The sequence below is a fragment of the Fusarium vanettenii genome, assembly GCF_000151355.1.
Source record: "Fusarium vanettenii 77-13-4 chromosome 4 genomic scaffold NECHAsca_3_chr4_2_0, whole genome shotgun sequence".
Classification (NCBI taxonomy): Eukaryota; Fungi; Ascomycota; class Sordariomycetes; order Hypocreales; family Nectriaceae; genus Fusarium; species Fusarium vanettenii.
The window spans coordinates 2,724,892-2,743,722 of NW_003315879.1; the positions used below are offsets into that span (position 1 = coordinate 2,724,892).

Consider the following 18,831-nt stretch of genomic DNA (forward strand, 5'->3'; position numbering starts at 1 on the left):
GGAGGAGGGGAGGGGCGCCGCCTCTGCCCGTGGACGGTCCAATCCGCCGTCCGGCTGTTGATCCAGTTGGCCAGCTCCATCAAGATCCCTGGCGCCGGGGTCTGGTTTTTTCTTCCTCTTCCTCTTCCTCCCCTTCCCTTCCCTTCCCTTCCCTTCCCTCTACTCTGTCTGGTTCACCTTTCGCTTCCTTCCATTGATGGTGTCAGGTACCTCTCAAACGTTTCTTTTGTGGCTTTCCTTTCCTTGCTGGTGTCGTCCAACGAGTGAGATGACAATGGCAAGTTGGCGTCGGCGGAAAAAGAAAGCAACATGGAAGGATGCTTTGTTTTGCATTGCTGATCTTCGGGCCCCAGACCCAATCCGTCTGTAGTGTAATATCAAGCTGGAGCCATCCGCGGCAGTCGTTGCCTGAACAAGCTTCCTTGCTCACTCATTGACTTGTCTTGACGGCATCAGACGAGCTCTCTCTCTCTGCTTTGGCTTTTTCTCCCGTGGTGGCATGGCGCACTAGTTCTGTAGGTCCTCCATCCCATCCGTCTTCCCCCTGTTGCTGCTGAAGCTTGACAGAAACGAGGCCCTCCGCCTGTGGTGAGATCATGACGACGCGACGCCCGCTCGGCGGCTCCAGAGAAGGATCGCAGCGCGCGTCCAGATCTAACCCAGCATCTCATGACAGCGGCATCATGTCGTATCGTATCCCAACGCCCGGCGTATAACCATATACGCCCTCTTCGCCCGTGCTACCGTGATACGGCCAATCGCATTTCATCGCCTTCAGACCTGGTGCTGTAGGTAGGGACCGCGGGAGGTGAGCTTTTCAACAGTGCCATGCTGCCCTGCCGCTGCTGCTGCTGCCCTGCCATGGATGCTGCCCTGCCCTGCCCTGGGATGCCATGCCATGCCATGCAACTGCTACCTTGGGGCCGTGTTTGGTCAATGGTTGCTAATCAAGCGCAGCCAGGGGAGGGTATCCATCTTTGTTGTCTCTTTGGGCGCCATCTGTCCCTTGCGCTACCCGATTGAGATCTCATCAGCCGTCGTGATATGACTGCTGAAGAACAAGACTGGCTGTTGCTTGACCTCGTGCATGCCGTGAGCTTGTCTGTCCTGATGTTTGCTTCTACAGCAACGGGATCAACCTTATCGGCCGGTTGTTTCAAGCCATCAGCTCCCAACAAGACTGACTGACTTGCTGTGCCGTCTCCTCGTCCGTCCCCATCGCTTCCTCCTCTTTCAAGACTTTGTGATCTTTTTTTTTTCCATAACCCTAGACGTTAAACCCTGCTCTCCCATAGTCCGCACACACACAGACACACACACCAAAACATGATCGAACAAGCAAACGTCCATGCAGACAGCAAGGCCCCCCCCCTCCCTCCTCCTCTTCAACAGCTGCTCCACCTCCTCCCTCCCTGCAGCCACTCTATGCTCCTGTGGAGATCAAGCCCGCAGCGGCCTGTGAGAGCGTTCTTACCTCCCCTGCTTGCTGAGAGGGGAGAGGGATCCCCTTGTCCAGAGAGGGGGCCGCCTAGCCCCATTTTAGCCTGGCGCGGGCTTCGGGACGTTTTTCATGTCCAGAGGCTTGCCTCTCCGCCTTTCACGATGCTTCTCTTGCCGCCGGGCACCATGATGAAGGGTGGGTCGCAGAGCGGCACTAGCGGGGGGTGGACGGAACGGAGCGTGTCGATGCGAGGAGCCATGTCGAATCTTGTTAGTGACAAGAGCGGACTTTGTCTGACTCGTCGTTGACCGGGGGAGAGGCAGAGAGAGATGATATATGCCCATGCTAATCCTCCCGCTTCTTTCTGATGCTGCTTTGTCATGATTGCGGACATTGTCTCGATCCTGCTTCAACATGCCCTCTGCCTATGGATATACGGGAACAGGACCACCAAGGGTAGCCGGAGGATGTACTGTACATGCCGGGACACCTTGACTTGGCATCTAACGTGGCTTACGGATACCTGAAGAGCACGAGCCTTCGGCATAGATCCTTTGGCCGCTGCGTCTGTGTCGTTGCATGACATGATAGAGTGAGCCAGACCCGTCAGGGCCAAAGATGAAGTGAGCCAGCGCTCACTCGCGAGCTCGTCTCTTTAAGCGCCCTGATGCAAGCCAAGCAAAAGCAAGAGGACATGTTTCGGCCCCCGCCTGCATCCCACGCTTCTGCTGGGAAAGACGGCCGCAGATCGAGAGGCCCTCGGCTATGCAGGTCGAACCACTGCGTCCCGTTGCTTGTCGACATCAGATGGTGGCGTCGTCTTTGGGGTTCAAAATCTACCTAGCGTCGCTGTCTGTTGTAAGTCTTGTAGATGGTGAGTTTGAGTTTGAGTGATTTGTAAAGGCTCAAGTCAAGACCTTTTCTGTTGCTGCTGGGAAATGTGTCTCTCTCTTTTGTTGATGGATGGACTGACTGTTCGGAATTGCCCAAGAGCGGTTCCGAGTGGTGCAATCCTCCAAACAGTCAACTATGAACTGCCGCGGCTGCCTCTTCTCTTGCTGATTGATGTGCGCGCCGCAAGTGCTTTGCTTCGCCGAACTTGCTTTGCTCTGCCTTGCCTTGCCTGCCTTGCTCCATCCGGTAACCATCCCGGAGATATCTCTGCTGAACAATCCCCGTCTCCGTCTCCATCTTCATCTTAATCTTGTCGCGTCCCTTGTTCATCGTCGCCTGCCGATTAACACTTGGTTCTCTCTCTTTCATCTCCCCTGGTGCAGCCCCATCAGCTTGCCCTGCGAGTGCGCACGCCACCTCGTCTTCCCCCCGGAAACTATTGTGCCGATCATTATCGTGCCTGGTCGAGCCCAAGTCGAGACTTCGCACCAGCCAGACGTGCTCGTAGCCGCGCATCCAGTGCAGTGCAGCGCAGCGTCAGCCCTGTCCTTATTGACCATGTTGTAACCGTCATTCCATGCCGTTACCCGCGTGGTTCCCCCCTCTCTGTTCCCCTCAGCCACTCGAGTCAAGCCCAAATCAACCCGCTGCTCCAAACCTGGTGGGTGGTCGGGCATGGTCTCTGGCTACACATCGATTGCAGCGCGGCGGTCCAAGTTGCCCGGCTCACGAAGCCTCTGACGTTCCCGTGGGGAAGCCCCCCTTCATCTCCGCAAGGTTTTCTTCATCGTTTAACAATAGTCACTTTGACAAGACAGTTAGCATCGTCATGACTCTAGCACAAGCCCCGGCAGCCTAGCCCCAACGCACTCGACTGGGGGGGTCAGACGCCCCCCGGCCGGTCAAAGAAGCAAGATCCCGACTGCATCGGGTAGATCAAGCTTGACGGCCTCAGAGCATCCGTTCCCGCGATCTGCGTTTGGGCCGCCTCGGAGTTGGGTTTGGTCGGGGTCACCGAAGTAAGCTACTCACCAACATCTTCGTCACACAGCTCATGTCCCAGCCCGACTCGCTGCGGCTGATGCTTGACAGACTTGCCGTACACGATGGCCGTTTTGAAAACTTCCGTAATGCTTCGGTGGATAGCGTTACACTGGACACCGGATTTGGTCAGCAATCACATATTGGCCAAATTACAAGGCTCCGCTCTATGAACCGGGTGAGCTGGGTTCTCTCTCAACTTACAAAGTCTTCAACCGTGCAGCGCGTGGATCGGAGAACAACGGGCTGCGAGTAATCGGGCTGCTTGCCCTTGGGCTTCGTGTACACCCGAACAAGGTTGAGTTTGTCCCACATGGCCTCCATCAGCTCGTCAATGTTCCACCCGTGCTCGGAGCTGATGGGTACGGCGTTGGGGATTCGATACAGCAGATCAAGCTCCTCGATGCTGATCGAGTCGATCTTGTTGAGGCAGTAGACCACGGGAATGTAACTGGCGGGTTACCAATGTCAGCACCTCAGGTCCATCTCTACTTCAGGTGTACCAGGTATTAGAGCTCGCCTACCTTCGACTCTTGGCCTCGAGAACGTCGATCAGGTCATCGACGGTGGCGTCACATCGGATAGTAATGTCTGCAGAGTTGATCCGGTATTCGCTCATGACAGCCTTGATCTCGCCATGATCGATATGGGTCAGGGGCACGGTGCTCGTGATATTGAGGCCACCCTTGTCCTTCTTCCTGAAGGTGATGTTTGGTGGCTCCTTGTTGATGCGAATTCCGAAGCCCTCGAGCTCCGACTCGATCACCCGCTTGTCCGTCAGGGGCTTGTTCACGTCGAGCACAATGAAGATCAAATGGCACGTCTTGGCGACGGCGATGACCTGGCGACCTCGACCTCGACCGTCCTTGGCACCCTCGATAATTCCGGGAAGGTCGATAATCTGCAAGGGGGCGCCTGGTGAGTGCGTGTCAGCCGATCTGCCACAAAGCCCGGGGGGCACGAAGAAGCAACTCTAACAAGCGGCTCGCCAACGGGGTCGGGTATCAAGCCCGCCAAAACGGCCGCAGCCGCTGGGCGGGCGGGACAGAGTGGAGGAGGGGGAAGACAAGTGAAACTAACCGTTATAGACGACCTGTCCGGGCACCGATGTCAGGGTGGTGAACTCGTACGCGGCCGCCTCCGAGTGTTGGCCCGTCAGTCGACTCATGAGCGTACTCTTTCCCACAGAGGGGAACCCAATGAAGCCGATACTGGCGACACCTGTCCTGGCCACATCGAATCCAGCGCCGCCTCCACCGCCTCCGCCACTGGGGGTCAACAGCTCGCGCTTGAGTTTGGCCAACTTGGCCTTGAGCTGACCCAGATGAAACGACGTCGCCTTGTTCTTCTGGGTCCTGGCCATCTGTTTCCACGGGTTAGAGCCGGTTGGCTGAGATACGGGAAGGTTCGTCGATTATCGTCATCTCGAACACGCCGAGGGAGGGGGGAGTCGATGGGAATCACGCACTTCGGCCTCAATCTCTTTGATCTGGCGGGGGGGTCAGGGTTAGCAAACTCATCTCGTTCATGGCGCAACATGTGGCGGTTCGCAGCAACATACCTTGTCCACTGTGGTAGCCATGGTGGCGACTAGCTCCTGCTACGGTATCGGCTTGTTTCCAGGTTGTGTCTGGCCTCAGATCTCGGGTTCGTAGCACAAATCCGCGGTGAGCAGGGGACTTTTGGTGATAATTGAAATGCGTGTGTTGGAGTCTTTGAGATGGTGGGGTAAATTTTTCTGGCAACCACCACACGCGAGTGGTAAGTGATGTCAGCTAGCGGGGTCTCGGCAGCCAATCAGGTTTCAAGTCAAGTTAAACTTTGGGTATCAACACCACGTTGAGAGTTGCCACTCAAGTCAAATATTCAGACATTTTGACGTTTGTTGTTATTTCGTTGATTCTACCGTGCGTACAAGCGCTCATACAGCAGGATCGAGCCTGTCCAACAGTGTCTCGTTCCAGTGGTAGCGTCAAGTGTCCCCCAGCCATTAGCTTGTGTGTACATGACGAGCGTCATCCTTCTTCCTTACACGCGACACAACCTGTCGCCTTCAAACATCGTCTTCTCAGGTTCTCGGAAACCATCCAACCCATGTACATGACATGACCATTCCCCCAGAAACAGGCCTATATCCCGATCCAATCCTCATGGGTAGATAGATGCCATACCCCTCTTTACTTGTCATCATCCCCATGTCGACGAAGCAATAACCCAGACCATTCCCTGTCTGTGCCTGCGCCGTCCATGGTCGTTACTTGGACAAAGGAAACTTGAAAAAGCAGTACAATAACTCTCAACCATGAATCTGAGACTCAAACCCCATTGGGTGGCTTCAGGTTCAATTTCCGTTAACTCCATTCGTGAGCCCTTCGTGAGCGGTAGTCGAGTTTGTCATGCCCTCAGACGACCCTGGCGTCAAAACCCGGATGGTGCCATTCATTGACTTTTGGCTGATGGGCGATGAATGAATGCCGTTGATAAGAGGCGGGCTCAGGTGACCGTTGACCAGATGCTCAAGTCCTTGCTCAACGCAGATTCGAGGATACTCTGGGTCGTCTGGGTGGACTTGAACCAGTCCTCGTCGAGGAACCTTTTTCTCTGGGAACGGTGTGCTGCTCGTTTGTGCGAGTTGAGGCATGTCTTCGCCCACCAAGAGACCGCTATAGTAATATTTGGATCGAGGTGCGAAACCATGGAAGCGACCAGCATCTGGATCTTGCTTCCACTTGTTGTTTGTCACCCACCCACGACTTTGCGCCTCGGTCTCCAACAGTTCGCGGTATTCCACCGCAAGTTGAACATGACAAAGGTGTGGGATATTAGGAACAGTATACATCAGGTCCGACACCTAAATCGTATTAGCAAATGACATGTCAGTGACCATCGTATCACAACATACCTTGACAAAGAACATCTCCGTGTCGAGGAATCTCTCCCAGGCTTCCTGCTTGAGCCGCTGCTTCGTCTGGAAACGCAGTTCGGAGGGATCCTCGTCTCCATAGTAGTTGGGGAGTTGACGTCCGAGATCCCAAAGCTTCTCGTCGACGAGGGAGTAGAGACTCCATTCAATTCGCCAAAGAGTAAGTTTAGCCAAGGAGGAGACGGGAACACGCTCCCAAGCCGTGTCTAGAGCATTTGTTAGTGATACAGTATTGACTTGGTAAGCAAACTTACATCGTGACAGATTCAGATCCTTCTCGCCGAGAAGAAGAGCAGCGTGTGTGTTGAGAACCCACTGCTCACGCCCTTCGGGTTTTTGGTTGGCCTCGGGTCGGATGGTATCGTAACGGCAACCTTGCATCCGCTTAAACTTCTCTGCAATGGCAGGAAGCTTGGGGTTGGGGCACGTATCCAACCATCGAAGAAGAGGGGGCAGCTTGTCGAGGCGTTGGCGTTCCTGTTCCTCGCGTATCCGTCGTAGTTCGGCTTCGCGAGCAGCTCGCTTCCTTTCCATTTCCTCGCGGTGTGCTCGGTCTCGGCGCTCCTTTTCTTTTCGTTCCTCCTCCTCGCGTTCACGGCGAGCTTGTTCGGCCGCTTCTCGCTCGAGCTGCTCACGGTGAAGCCTTTCCTCTTCCTCTCGCTGCTTGCGCTCTTCCTCCTCCTTCTTCTTCCGTTCCTCTTCCAGGAGCTTCTTCTCTTCTTCCTCGCGGCGAGCTTTTTCCTCGGCCTCACGTCGTTGCTTCTCCTCTTCTTCTCGTCGTCGACGCTCCTCCTCTTTGCGTTTCCGTTCGGCCTCGCGTTCTTCCTCTTGCTTCCGCTTTCTCTCCTTCTCAGCCTCCTCCTCCTTACGCTTCTTCTCCTCTTCCTCTGCTCTCTTTCGGGCTTCTTCCTCTTCACGCTTCTTCTTTTCCTCGGCTTCGACTCGCTTGCGGTCTTCCTCCTTCTTTCGTGCTTCCTCCTTACGAGCCTCCTCCTTCTTCCTGGCCTCTTCTTTCTTCATTGCCTCTTCCAATTCGGCGAGACGCTGCTTCTCTTGCTCGGCTTCCTGGGCCTGCTTGGCTTGCTTAGCCTCCTTTGCTCGGGCAGCTTGCATCTCAGCTTCTGACACGGCTCGAATTGTATCAGCATCCTTCATGTCAACGTCGGTTTCTTCTGACTTGACATGAATCAGCTTCTCGGCACTGCTAGATCGATCCGGTTCCGCGCGATGGGAGTCATGATGTCTTTCCCGTCGATCGTCATCATGCTTCTTGTGATTTGATTTGGATGAGAGCTTGGAAGAGTCTTGAAGAGAACTAGACTTGCGTGGTCGCTCGTCAGAGGAGAGCAACTGTTTCGGTCGTTTCTCCTTGGTTTCACCGTCGATACGTCGTCGTTTCAGTGGGACTTCGCTATCGTCCTTGTCACCGTTACTAGGTCGATCGGGCGTGGTACTAGCCCGGTGCCTCTTGGTCGATCCGTCGCCGGAAACTGATAAACGATCTCTTGACTCGTCTCGCTTGAGAGCCTTGGTTCGGTCATGGTACTTCTCAGACAGTTTCTCGGCCCTGTGTTTGTCGGATGGCTCGTCGTGTCTTGTTTCGTGAGGGCTGGTAGGGTGATCCTTGAGTGATGAGGCGTTGGAGGCCATGCTAGCTCGCCGTTGCCTCTCTCGTTCTCCTCGGAGCTCGCCCTTGGACACAAGCTTCCTTCTGGGCTTGACAGTTTCGCCTTCAGACGATACGCCAGCAGCATCTGATTCGGCACGCTTCACCTTGAGCTGTTTGTGAGAAATCGAGGGAGACAGTTCGCGGTCTGAAACATTGATAGAGGGGAGGCGATCTTCCTTTCTGGGACGTCCTGGGCCACGTTTCGGGGGATGGTCGTCTCCATGATTGGCGGGTGTATCTGTTCTTCGCTTTTCCTTGGGACTGGTGAGTTTGGCGGCGCTGAGCTTCTTCTTCGGCTCCGGACTAGAGAGATGCCGCTTTTGTTGCAAACGAGCCTCCTCCTTCTCCTTGGCCTCAGCTCGTCTAGCTCGCTTCGCTTCGCGCTCCTCTCGTTCACCACGCTCACGCTCTCGGTCCCGTCGGTTGGGGGATTTCGTTTTTGCCGAGTCCTTGTGACTCCGCTTGTGCTCGTCGTAGGCGTTTTTCAACATGTGTTCTTCTTCCTTCCAGTTGGAACCTGCCCGACGCCGTGCAATTTCGTAATAAGTTTCTCCCTTGAAACGCCGTGTTGGATCAAAACCCTGCTGTTCTAAGAGTAGTTCCACAACCTTGATGTTCTCTTGTCCAATTGCTGCTAGTATCGGTGTTGCAAACTCTGGTTGTACGGAAGAAATGGGTGCTGGATCCGGGTTTGCGGCTCCTAGACTTAGTAACAATTGGATGACAAGATCGTGGCCTCCTCTTGCAGCAGCAACCATAGACTCGGGGTCGTTGAAGCCTTCCTTCACTTGCAAGATGCGAGCAACGGTTTCTTCATCTCCACGCCCAGCAGCTTGTCGAAGGGTCTTCTCGTCCAGGGGCATGTACAGCAAATCGTTTCTTGTCTTTTGTGCGCGTACAGTTCCTGATCTTCGTCCTTGTTGATTTGTAACAGGGGAGTTCCGAGGGCTGTCTGGTGCGTGTGAATCCCTTGCATCATGGGAGTCGTGGTGCGAATGGCGGTCTTCAGAGGTGCGTCGTCGTTCACCTACTCGTTTCCTTGCTGCCATCAGAGCGGCACGGATCTCGTCTGCGTTTTCCGTCTTCTCGCTCACACGGTCGACTGGCTCCTCTCCGTTCACATTGGCTTTTCGGGGGTTGACACCGGCGTCTAGCAAAAGCTTGACCACTCCAAGGTGGCCGTTGTCGACGGCGTCGAGCAGTGGAGTATCTTTATCGTAGTTGACACAGTCCAGGTTGCAGCCGGCCTCGATCAAAAGTTTGACAATATCCTCGCATCCATTAATCGCAGCAATTTGCAGAGGGGTATTTCCAGCGTAGTCGGCAACGTTCAGGTCCTCTGGCCTCTCCGTCAGACGCGTTTTGGCACCCTCGTAGTCTCCTTTGGCGCAAGCGCGGGCTAAGAAGGTCTGGCCGTGAGCATCGAGATGCTTTTTGTGTGGCGCCATTCTAGCGGGAGAAGCATTCGTATCGGCGGTGGCAGGCGTTGCCAGGCTACGAAGTTTGGAGCTGCGAGGGTGGGGACTGCCACTGGCAGAAGATTCGTCCGAGTGGTATTCCGTGGAGTGTAGAGGGGGAGGCAGGCGCCTCTTCTTTTGACCGGAGCCGTTGGAGGAATGTGAGGGCAGTTGAGAGGATGCGCTTCTCCGGTGAGATCGAGCCTGTGGGGAAATAGATCGGTTTTGTGATTCATGGTGTGACTTGCCAGAGGGAACCTTGTGCTCTTTGTGCAGGCGGGCTGATTCTATGCCTACACTGGTTGTTCGCTGGCGGCGGACCTTGCGACTCTCAGCCTCGTCGTCGGATTCGAGTCTTGAGCCCTTTCGCTTGTGCGGCACCAGGCGCTCGGTAGATTTTAGTTTGTCACGGATGGACGTCTTGGGGGGCCGAGGGCGAGAGTGTTCAGAGTCGGAAGATGAGTGGGGGTCGTCGGAGCGGCGACGGTGTTGACGGCGGTGCTGCGGTGGGGACGCAGGCGCAGAGCTCAAACCACTCGACGCCGCATCTTTGCCCCGTGACTGCTTTTCGCGTTCGAGATGGGCCGACAGACGCTTCTTTTTAATAGGGTCGCCGCGGGCGATGATCGAAGACTGATTTTTTTCGAGGTCGTGAGGCGGACAGCCGGCCGCCTGGATGGTCGACTTGGAGACGTCGACGTCGCCATCACCATCGCTCTTATCCTCCTGCCTCACCTTGCGGGCCTTTGAAGGGGAGTGTCCATCTTTACCGGGCAAAACGATTGTTTCGGCGTCAGAGTCGCGGTCCTCGGGAGCATCTGCATCGGGCGCCGACGAAGAATTCGCAGGTTGACGAGGTTCTTTGTCCTTATCAACGGGCTCTGAGGGCTTGGGGCTTACAGGCGGCGACGTCGACTTGGTGGTTTCGGGCTTGGGGTCAGGCCGCCGAGGTTCATCGCCAGCAGGCCTCGTCTGGTCGGACTGGGCAGCATTCTGCGCATCCATGACATTTACCTGCGAGGACGGCCAGCGACTACCACCATTCTGGTGATGGATGACCAGGACGACGACGATGGAGGCGATTGATTCGCACGGATGAGACAAAAGGGGGAGCCCCTATCGACGACGACAACCGAGGACAAGGTGCGGGTGCGGGCGCGGCACACGAGATGGGATTTGGTGAGGCGTCGAGAGTGAGCGAGAGAGGACACGGGCGCCGGTGACACGAGGAAAGGCGGAAAAGGACACACAGCGACACGTATTCAGTAGATGATCCGGCGGGCGTTGAAGGTTACGGGGAACAGAGTTCGAGGGATCGGAGTCTCGAGAGGAATCGGGCGGTCGGGTCGCAGGCGGTATACGAGGATGGATGATGATGGATTGTTTTGGAGATGAGATGCTGAAACCTTGTTTTGCTGAATGGATGACTGAGAGCGACGGGGAACTCCCCAAGCCGAGAGCGAAAAGAGTCTGTCCGTCCCCTTTGATGGCCAGCGGCGATGTGATTGGACGGTTCTGTGCTTGGGTATTCGTACTATGCTCTGTTAAGAGATACGGCCGCCCACAAGGTGCTGACCGCACTCAATTACGGCAGACGAATGAGCGGCGCCGTAGGCACTTGAAAGCCCAGGGCTCCCGGGGGCGAACATAAGAATGCGTCTCTCCCGTCACGATGCTTGCCCAGAACGCGTCTGGCTTTTTTTGACTGCTGCCTCTCAAGTCCCGGTCTTTTGGCGCCCGGGGGGCAACTCTCCATCTCCTCTCCAGCGCGCTTTTAGTGTGTTTAACAGCCACCGGGTCCCAACCACCCTTACGATAATGGCACCTGAAGATGACACCTTGATCCATCATCTCGACGGCACGGGGACAAGGCCAGGCCATGAATCAAATCAGTTCATGCTCGGGGGTTTGCTAAAGAGGAGCAAGCGGCATTTTTCAATGTTACAAACCGACGGACTTCCTTTGTCCCGTTCCCGTCCTCCTCCTCCTTCAAGACTGTCTGCCTACCTCCAAAAGATCGTCCTTTCTTCATTTCTCTCCCCCCCGCCGCTGCAGCGCACGTGTACATGCATATCCGTAGTGCGCCCACAGCTTCAGGCAACCACTCGCACTCGGCCTCCAATATTCTCCACTCTCATTCAACAATCCTTGCTGATCCCTGGTCGAAACACCGCCTGGCGCCATCACCAAGACTGACTCTGACCCCTCGATCCTCATGAAACAACCCAACCGTACGGAGTGTGGCATCTACAAATTGCAGGGATTCATGCCAGTACAGCGTGTGCTTGCTTGCTTGCTTGATTAATTCATTCTGCAACCCGATAGCAAGGAAAATCCGACGTGATGGATGCATCTGCCTCTTCTGGTCATAAAGACGACGCCGGCAATGGCTTTTCACTTCCACCTTCCCTGGACCACGCCAGGATCACTGCTCTACCTCAGACGGCGTATTACATCCCAGACTTTATAAGCGAGGAAGAGGAGCGAATGATTTTGGATAAAGTGTGTGGCTTGACCCGGACGACATTCATGCCTCATGACTGAACGATACCCCTTAGATCTCGAGTGCCCCCAAGCCGAGGTGGAAGCAGCTCACTAAACGTCGTCTTCAGACGTGGCCCTCGGATCTCGTCAACAACAAGCTCCTCGACGCTCCGCTACCTCCTTGGCTCGAGACTCCTGCGGTATCTCGCTTGCTATCACTTCCGATCCAGGATTCCGAATCTGGACACATCTTCACCCAGAGTCCTCATAAGAAGCCCAACCATGTCCTCATCAACGAATATCCCCCGGGTATTGGCATTATGCCGCATAAGTTGAGTACACGACAATCCGTGGTCCCGTTGCCATGATATGCTCATCTTGCGTAGGATGGATCCGCGTATTGGCCTGTCGTTTGTACGGTGAGCCTTGGTGCCAGCTTGTGCTTGAACCTACACCGCAGCAAGGAGGACGGTGCCCTTGATCCCGAGCCTGCCTGGAGGATCCTGCAAGAACCTCGTAGCCTTCTCATCACGACTGACCAGCTATACACCGACTACCTCCACGGTATTGCCGATATTGAGGAGGACGCCGACCTCAGTGCAGACACCGTCGCCAACTGGGACCTCCTCCGCGACGCTGACGCGTATGCCAGTGGCCGGAACATCCGCCAGACCCGTACAAGCCTGACATACCGAGATGTTCTCAAGGTCTCCAAGGTTGCAAACAAGCTCGGCATGTTCCTCAAGCGATGAACGGCGTGGACACTCGAGTGAGCCTAGAATACGAGAGGGATCATTGTCCACCTCTTGGCCACCTTGTCCGCTCCAAACTTGTTGGCCATCCACTTCCTCGTGCCGTGTGCTGTGGCGCCCAGGTTCACAGCCACGAACAAGAGTCCGCATAGGACCGTTTTGTTGAGGAGCTGACCTGGGGGTGCGGCAATCCAGGCAATGGCGACGTACAAAAGGCATTCGCAGGTGTAGTGTGGGCAGACCAGATATTCAAACCACCCTTCGCTTGGAAGCGTATACTTTTTGAGGCTTGCCAGATACCTATGGCATTGGTTCTGCTTGAGGCATGCCACAACGTACAGGGCCAGGGCCGATGGCACCTTTCGCGGGACTTGGATGGGTTGGTTGGGTGAGTCCCAGGATGCGAGAATTGCGCCTACGTCTTGTCAGTTTCGAAAAGCGAGTTTTTGCATATTGGTGACATACTGGAGCCCTCGATCCAGACGGCGACGCTCATTGCAGTGTAGTATCCAAGCCCAAGCGCCCAGTGGACAAACCACATGGGTGATGATCCCGGCTTTGACACGCATAAACTCTCATAAAGCCGTCTCGAGCCCTGCAATGCCATGAATAACCAGGCCACGAATACCTGTTCCAGACTCATCGATGACTCTTGAGGTCTATCTTGCAGGGTCGCAATCGTCCTCATGACTGTGCCCTTCTGGGTATACTGCCATGCCCAGAAAGCAGAAAAGGACACCGATATGATATAGAAGTGCAGAAACCATGAGTGAGGCACTTGTCCGTAGTTTGTCAAGGTCTTGAGGAGTGACCTGACAGCCTTGAAACTCTGCTTTGGAGCTTCCGGTTTTCCACTGGCTTGCTTGGCATCATTGGGTCGTCGAGGGCCGTAGTCCATGAGAGCGCTGCGGACATCCTGCGGGAGAGCCTGGATGAAGAGAATGAGGCCGGCTGAAAGGACGAAGAAGCCTTGACACCACTGCGCCGGCGTCAAGAAAGACGCAACGTCAATTGAACTCTGTAGCAGATCCATATTTAGCTCTGTAAGCTGAATTGGCGGTGTTATAGGGAGAGAAAGGAGTCGGCCAAGATGGAAGTGAGAGCATGTGCTTAAACTGCCGAGGCGTCGCGTTGTTCTCTTGTCGTACAGTGTCAATTACGCGTCATTGTGGCTATGGGTCAACGCCTGCACTGTATTGGCACGACACATCACCAACTTCTACTTCTACGACATCTAGGGTCAAATCGTAATTCTACGGGGGTGTTTACTTAGTATCACCGTTCAATGTAATTTTCAGATGAGATACATGAATGTGTTATCAGCGCAACACCATTCCATGTTTATAGCCACAGTCTAGTTACGCTGTTAACAACCTACCAAAATGGGTATTTCGTATAACCACCATAACCAACCCATCTTATGACAACACGAGCCGATATAGAAATAAGGGTACGAGAACCATGGAATTATCAGACTCGAACTTCTAGCCGTGTTAATGGATGAGCGTAGAATTAGCTCTTCGCGGCAAGACGACCTTACTTACCCTATACGCCTAAGGCGACGAAGATGGCCTTATGTTCGAGTATCAAACAGCTGTCATAACCCTGTGACTCTAATAGAACATATAAGTAGAACTTCGATGCTTTGCAGTTTTATAAGAGGAGCTTGGGTTGGGCGTGTGTGGTAACTATTGAGTGCATGATACCCCTGGTGACACACCGAGAGCTTGGCATGTGGATGGACAGTTAGTCACTGAAAGGAAGATGGGTGGGCATCAACAAAGAATGAAGACAAGAGAGAAGAGCCAAAGTGATGCCATACCTGTTACCATAATCACCATGTACCCGTGCTGTACTTCTTGAGCGCCTCATGTGTGTGCGGCCTGGTCTCTCAGACTCAGGGGCTGACGGAACATGTGAACTTCGACTCTCAGCTTGGTCATCTTCTCTCAAGCAGCCATCTATAAAAGAAAACATTCAAAATATCAGCGTCGTAAGAATAAAAACCAGAGCCAGTCACAGTCATGGTGGTCAAGTATAGCCAGAGTGATAAACCAATGCAGCCTCTATTGTAGCGAATGACAGTCTAAACAAGCAATTCTAACCCAAACGAGTGTGTGTGTAGCAAATCCATGCAATGCAACCCAATCTAGAAACAAAAGACAATCAAAAAACCAGACCAGACCCCTTGAAACCATTCTATCCCATTGCCATGCCCAAGCCGGAACCCCATGCACCTCTTTCTTTTATCGTTCGATACCCAAGCAGGTAGGTACTGTAGGTAGACAGGTAGCTTATCATCAGCTGTAGGTAGGCCAGCTTAAGCACCGGTACCCCACTTCTGGCAGCGGGAGGCGGCGTTGACCTGGGCGTTCTCGCCGAGACAGTCCTGGTACTGGACGTAGCACTTGGTCTGGGCAGACTGCCAACCGTCGTTGCCAAAGATGTTGAACCAGCGGGGCTCGATGCCAGACTTCTCGAGAGCGCGGCGGTGGAAGTGGGAGTGGCCACGCTTGTAGTTGCCGCCGTTGAGCTTCTTGCAGCTCTGCACGTAGACGTTGTTGCACTGGTCGTACTGGGTCTTGCAGGCGTCGGCGCAGGCGTTGTTCTGCTGGTTGCGCTGGTAAGACTTGCACGAGCGGGAGTCGTCATCGGTGTAGAGCTTGAAGGGCTTCTGGGTGAAGTCATCCTTCAGATCGTTGCAGCCGACGAGGGGAAGCTCAATGCCAGCAACGGGGTTACCAGGACCATAACCGTAAGAGCGGGAAGAGGGCTGCTGGCAGATGTTGGTAGGCTGAGGAGCACAAGAGGTGGAAGAAGCAGGAGGGACAGTGCTGCTAGTGGTGGTGGCAGCACAAGGGAAGACAGAGGTGGTAGTCTTGACAGGGTTACCACCGACAGGCTGGTTCTGCTTCATGCAGCCGCTCTTGTTGCAGCTACGGCCACGGGAGCAGGTTGAGGCACAGAATCCCTGGACACCGTCGCACCACTTGGAGAAGTTGAAGCAGTCGAGAACGTTGGGCCAAGAAGCCTTCTGGAAGCAAGAGGCGATGTTCTTCGCGCAGGTGTTGTAGGCGGTCTGGCAGCTGTCCTGGTCCTGGAAATCAGGGACTGAAGGGGCACACCAGCTGCCAACCTTGTACTCGCAGTCGTTGGGGACGACAACGGTGGCAGTGCACATAGGGCCAAGGGTGGTGCAAGAGGAAGAGGACGAGGTGGTGACCCGAGAGGGGTTGGTAGACACCTGAACAGGGGCAGTAGTGCTGGTGCTTGTGCTCAAGGTCGAAGTGCTCGAGGAACTAGTGCTGGCAGCTGCAGCGCTTGAACTGGAGGACGAGCTGGAGGACGAGCTGGAAGACGAGCTGGAGGATGAGCTGGAAGACGAGCTGGAAGACGAGCTGGAGGATGAGCTGGAGGCAGCAGCAGCACTGGAGGAAGAGGAGCTGACAATGGAAGAGCTGGAGATGGTGGAGACGACTGAGGGAAGGGCGGACGAAGAAGAAGAAGAAGAAGACTGGCCGGGCTGCCAACCACAAGGCTGAAGAGACTGAAGGTCGGTAGAGACAAAGACGCTCAGACGGCTGGGACCACCACACTTGAAGGTACTGTCACCGTTACAAGGCATGCTGCAGTCCGCAGGGTCAGCCTTGGCGGTGTCGTTGGCCAGAACGTTGCCGCAGTAGCACTCGCCACCGTACTCGATACCAGCCAGGGGGAAGCCCTGGTCAGAGCAGGCGTTGAGGCACTTGGTGACAGTCATGGTAGAGCCATCCATGCTCATACCCCAGGTCAGGGCGCGGCCCTTGGGGGAGTTGTCAGTGTAGCAACCGAGGGGCTGGTAGTCAGCGATGGTCTTGAGAGCGCCGCCGAGGATGGTAGTAGTCTTGAAGGTAGGGTCTTGCCAGATGGAGAGCTCAGAGTCACCGCCGCAAGTCTGAGTGCTGTTGCCACTGCAGGGGAGGTCGCACTGGTCCTCGGTGAGCTGGGTACCGCTGACGGTAGAGCCGCAGTAGCAGACACCCCAGTACTTGAGACCGGCGTAGCGGAAACCATTGCCCTTGCACTCGGAGACACACTTCTCGACAGTCATGTTGTACTGGTTCTGGCTGGAGCGGTAGATGAGGGCGGCGGCAGAGCTGTCTTGAACACCATCCGTGTAGCAACCAGAGTAGACAAAAGGCTGGAAGGGGTCCAGGCAAGGAGGGAACTCAATGTGAGTGGCAGAGGCGACGCCGGCCAGTGCGAGAGCCGCACCGGCGACGATGGTTCGAAGCGAATGCATGTTGTTGATATCAACCAGTGAACGGATGTCGAGGGCTGTGAATGGTTTTGTTGTTGTAGCAAGTGTTTGATGGTGTTGCACGCCCCGATGGCGTTTGAAAAGTGATGGTCTTAAAGAGAGTGGTGCCCGGGGGCAAGCAAGGACAAAAGAGGGAATGTAAAGTGCTGAAGAAGAGAGTGTGAGAGCGGGCTGACTGCTTGAAAAGCTGCTGTTTGATGATGAGAGGAGAGATTGTGACACTGGACGGGAGGAGACAAGGTTATTTATTCTCATGCCAGGGCTGACGATCGTGACCAAAAGACTCTCTCCGGCTCTCGCAGATCAAATCTCGAACGCCCATCTAACAAGCCATAGACTCAGGGACCGGAAGCCCCGTCCTCCCCCACAGTGCCACGAGGGAGCCATGATCGAGGTCCAGGGACGCCTCGAGGCGACGATGAACCCGCATGGCCCGCCCAGCATGGCAAGGTCCCGAGTCGACGGGTGGCTCACCAGGACGCTGTTCCTAGAGCGGGAGCTGTAGACAGACGCCACGAGTCGCCGAAAGCAGACAAAGGATCGAGTATCACAACGAGCGGAACGACTCCACTGGCGGGGGCGAGACAATGCGATGGGGCTCGATCAGGCTAGCTAGCTAGCCCATTGAGATGCCAGTGGAAGACGAGACAGAGAAAGGGCTTGCCGGCCCAGAGCCTTGGGACAACCCGAGTAAGCGAGAGATGCTGAGGCTTGAGAAGCTGACAAAAAGGTTACAGGTCCAAAAAGGCTGAAGTCTGGAGCACGTGGAGATGCCAAGGGTCCAAACATGCCCCGATGGCTGTCGGCTCCCTGAAGAGCTCTCAAGGCTGTCCCTGGTGTCCCTGCATGGCTGTCACCTTGTTCCTGCAGAGCGAATGCAGGTACCCTTCAAGCGCCATCATGGGGCCTAGGGCGATTAATGGCACCGAGGGCCCGAAGCCAAAACCCGGCGAGGCCATCATGAGTCCCAATTAAAAGCGTCCACTTGGTACGACTGTCTGGTCTGCAACTTGCTAACCACGAGAAGTAATGTGAATACAATACCATCACTGTAAGAAGCTCACTCGGCATATCTCCTCGACAGGTAAACCAGGGTGACGATCTCATAGATCCCTGTAAAACATCTCGTCTTCCCGAAACACAGATCTGGATCTGCACCTGGATCATATTCCAAATTGCCCCAACGGGCATTTACCTTCAAGCCGGGCCCGTAGTAGAGTGCCAGAGCTCTACTAGCTCCATCTCGGGTCCGTAAGAGCATACCAGAAGCTCTGTCTCTCTCTTTCGTCCCCTCCGGCCCTAGGCCCCAGCACTTGCTGTTCACCTATTCAGAGATAAGACACCAAAGCGGTCCCTTTGTTACCGGCTCCGATTAACAAGCAGCTGATTCATCTTGAACCAACGTCTGACGCCGGAAAACCCATACCCCGAGGATCTAGATGTCCACCATCGGGGTTGACCGACTACGTTGAGCGGCCGGATCTGGTCAAGGCTGAGGGACAGCAGGAAAAAAACGCTTTTAGGTTGGCAGCCTCTGCGCGTTAGTCCGTTTAGCTGGGAAGCCACGTGAGAGAGTTCCAATGTCTCCCTTTCCCTTTCTGGGAATGTCCGGCTTGAAACCCTCGTCATTCGGCGATTGTAAAGAGGTTATGCTTTGTTGCTTGAGGTTATGTTGGTGTAAGGTTTCAGGGGCGTGTCGCTCACGTGATTGGCTCCAGACTTACACGAGCTGCAGGGTAAGACCTCCATCTCAACACCTCACGTTAGAGATCAGCAACAATACAATGATGTTATGCGAGTGGAAAGAAAGCTAGGAATCTAGATGATCAAGGTACGAGTAGTAAATCGAGCCACAGGCACCGATGACACA

General features: G+C 54.8%; 5 protein-coding genes across 5 annotated transcripts; 1 reads left to right on the forward strand and 4 right to left on the reverse strand.

The window, feature by feature from the left end:
- Positions 1–2,365: 2,365 nt before the first annotated feature.
- On the reverse strand, positions 2,366–4,958 carry NECHADRAFT_100200 (uncharacterized protein; the record flags this gene model as incomplete). Its single annotated transcript, XM_003052258.1, has 7 exons — positions 2,366–3,139; positions 3,368–3,488; positions 3,581–3,827; positions 3,901–4,291; positions 4,457–4,739; positions 4,845–4,865; positions 4,938–4,958. 7 exons carry the CDS (start codon positions 4,956–4,958, stop codon positions 3,120–3,122), a joined length of 1,104 nt encoding a protein of 367 aa, XP_003052304.1. The 3' UTR covers positions 2,366–3,119.
- Positions 4,959–5,717: 759 nt separating this feature from the next.
- On the reverse strand, positions 5,718–10,430 carry NECHADRAFT_92915 (uncharacterized protein; the record flags this gene model as incomplete). Its single annotated transcript, XM_003052259.1, has 4 exons — positions 5,718–6,227; positions 6,279–6,505; positions 6,554–7,309; positions 7,343–10,430. The coding sequence occupies 4 exons, from the start codon at positions 10,428–10,430 to the stop codon at positions 5,718–5,720; spliced, it is 4,581 nt and encodes a 1,526-aa protein (XP_003052305.1).
- Positions 10,431–11,768: 1,338 nt separating this feature from the next.
- Positions 11,769–12,667, forward strand: NECHADRAFT_100201 (uncharacterized protein; the record flags this gene model as incomplete). Its single annotated transcript, XM_003051809.1, has 4 exons — positions 11,769–11,927; positions 11,984–12,240; positions 12,296–12,328; positions 12,370–12,667. 4 exons carry the CDS (start codon positions 11,769–11,771, stop codon positions 12,659–12,661), a joined length of 741 nt encoding a protein of 246 aa, XP_003051855.1. The 3' UTR covers positions 12,662–12,667.
- Positions 12,668–12,684: 17 nt separating this feature from the next.
- Positions 12,685–13,720, reverse strand: NECHADRAFT_104200 (uncharacterized protein; the record flags this gene model as incomplete). Its single annotated transcript, XM_003052260.1, has 2 exons — positions 13,127–13,720; positions 12,685–13,076 (listed from the first exon to the last, which is right to left on the reverse strand). The coding sequence occupies exons 1-2, from the start codon at positions 13,692–13,694 to the stop codon at positions 12,685–12,687; spliced, it is 960 nt and encodes a 319-aa protein (XP_003052306.1). The 5' UTR covers positions 13,695–13,720.
- A 1,261-nt stretch (positions 13,721–14,981) lies between these two features.
- Positions 14,982–16,943, reverse strand: NECHADRAFT_38105 (uncharacterized protein; the record flags this gene model as incomplete). Its single annotated transcript, XM_003052261.1, has 2 exons — positions 14,982–16,104; positions 16,156–16,943. The coding sequence occupies 2 exons, from the start codon at positions 16,941–16,943 to the stop codon at positions 14,982–14,984; spliced, it is 1,911 nt and encodes a 636-aa protein (XP_003052307.1).
- Positions 16,944–18,831: the final 1,888 nt, after the last annotated feature.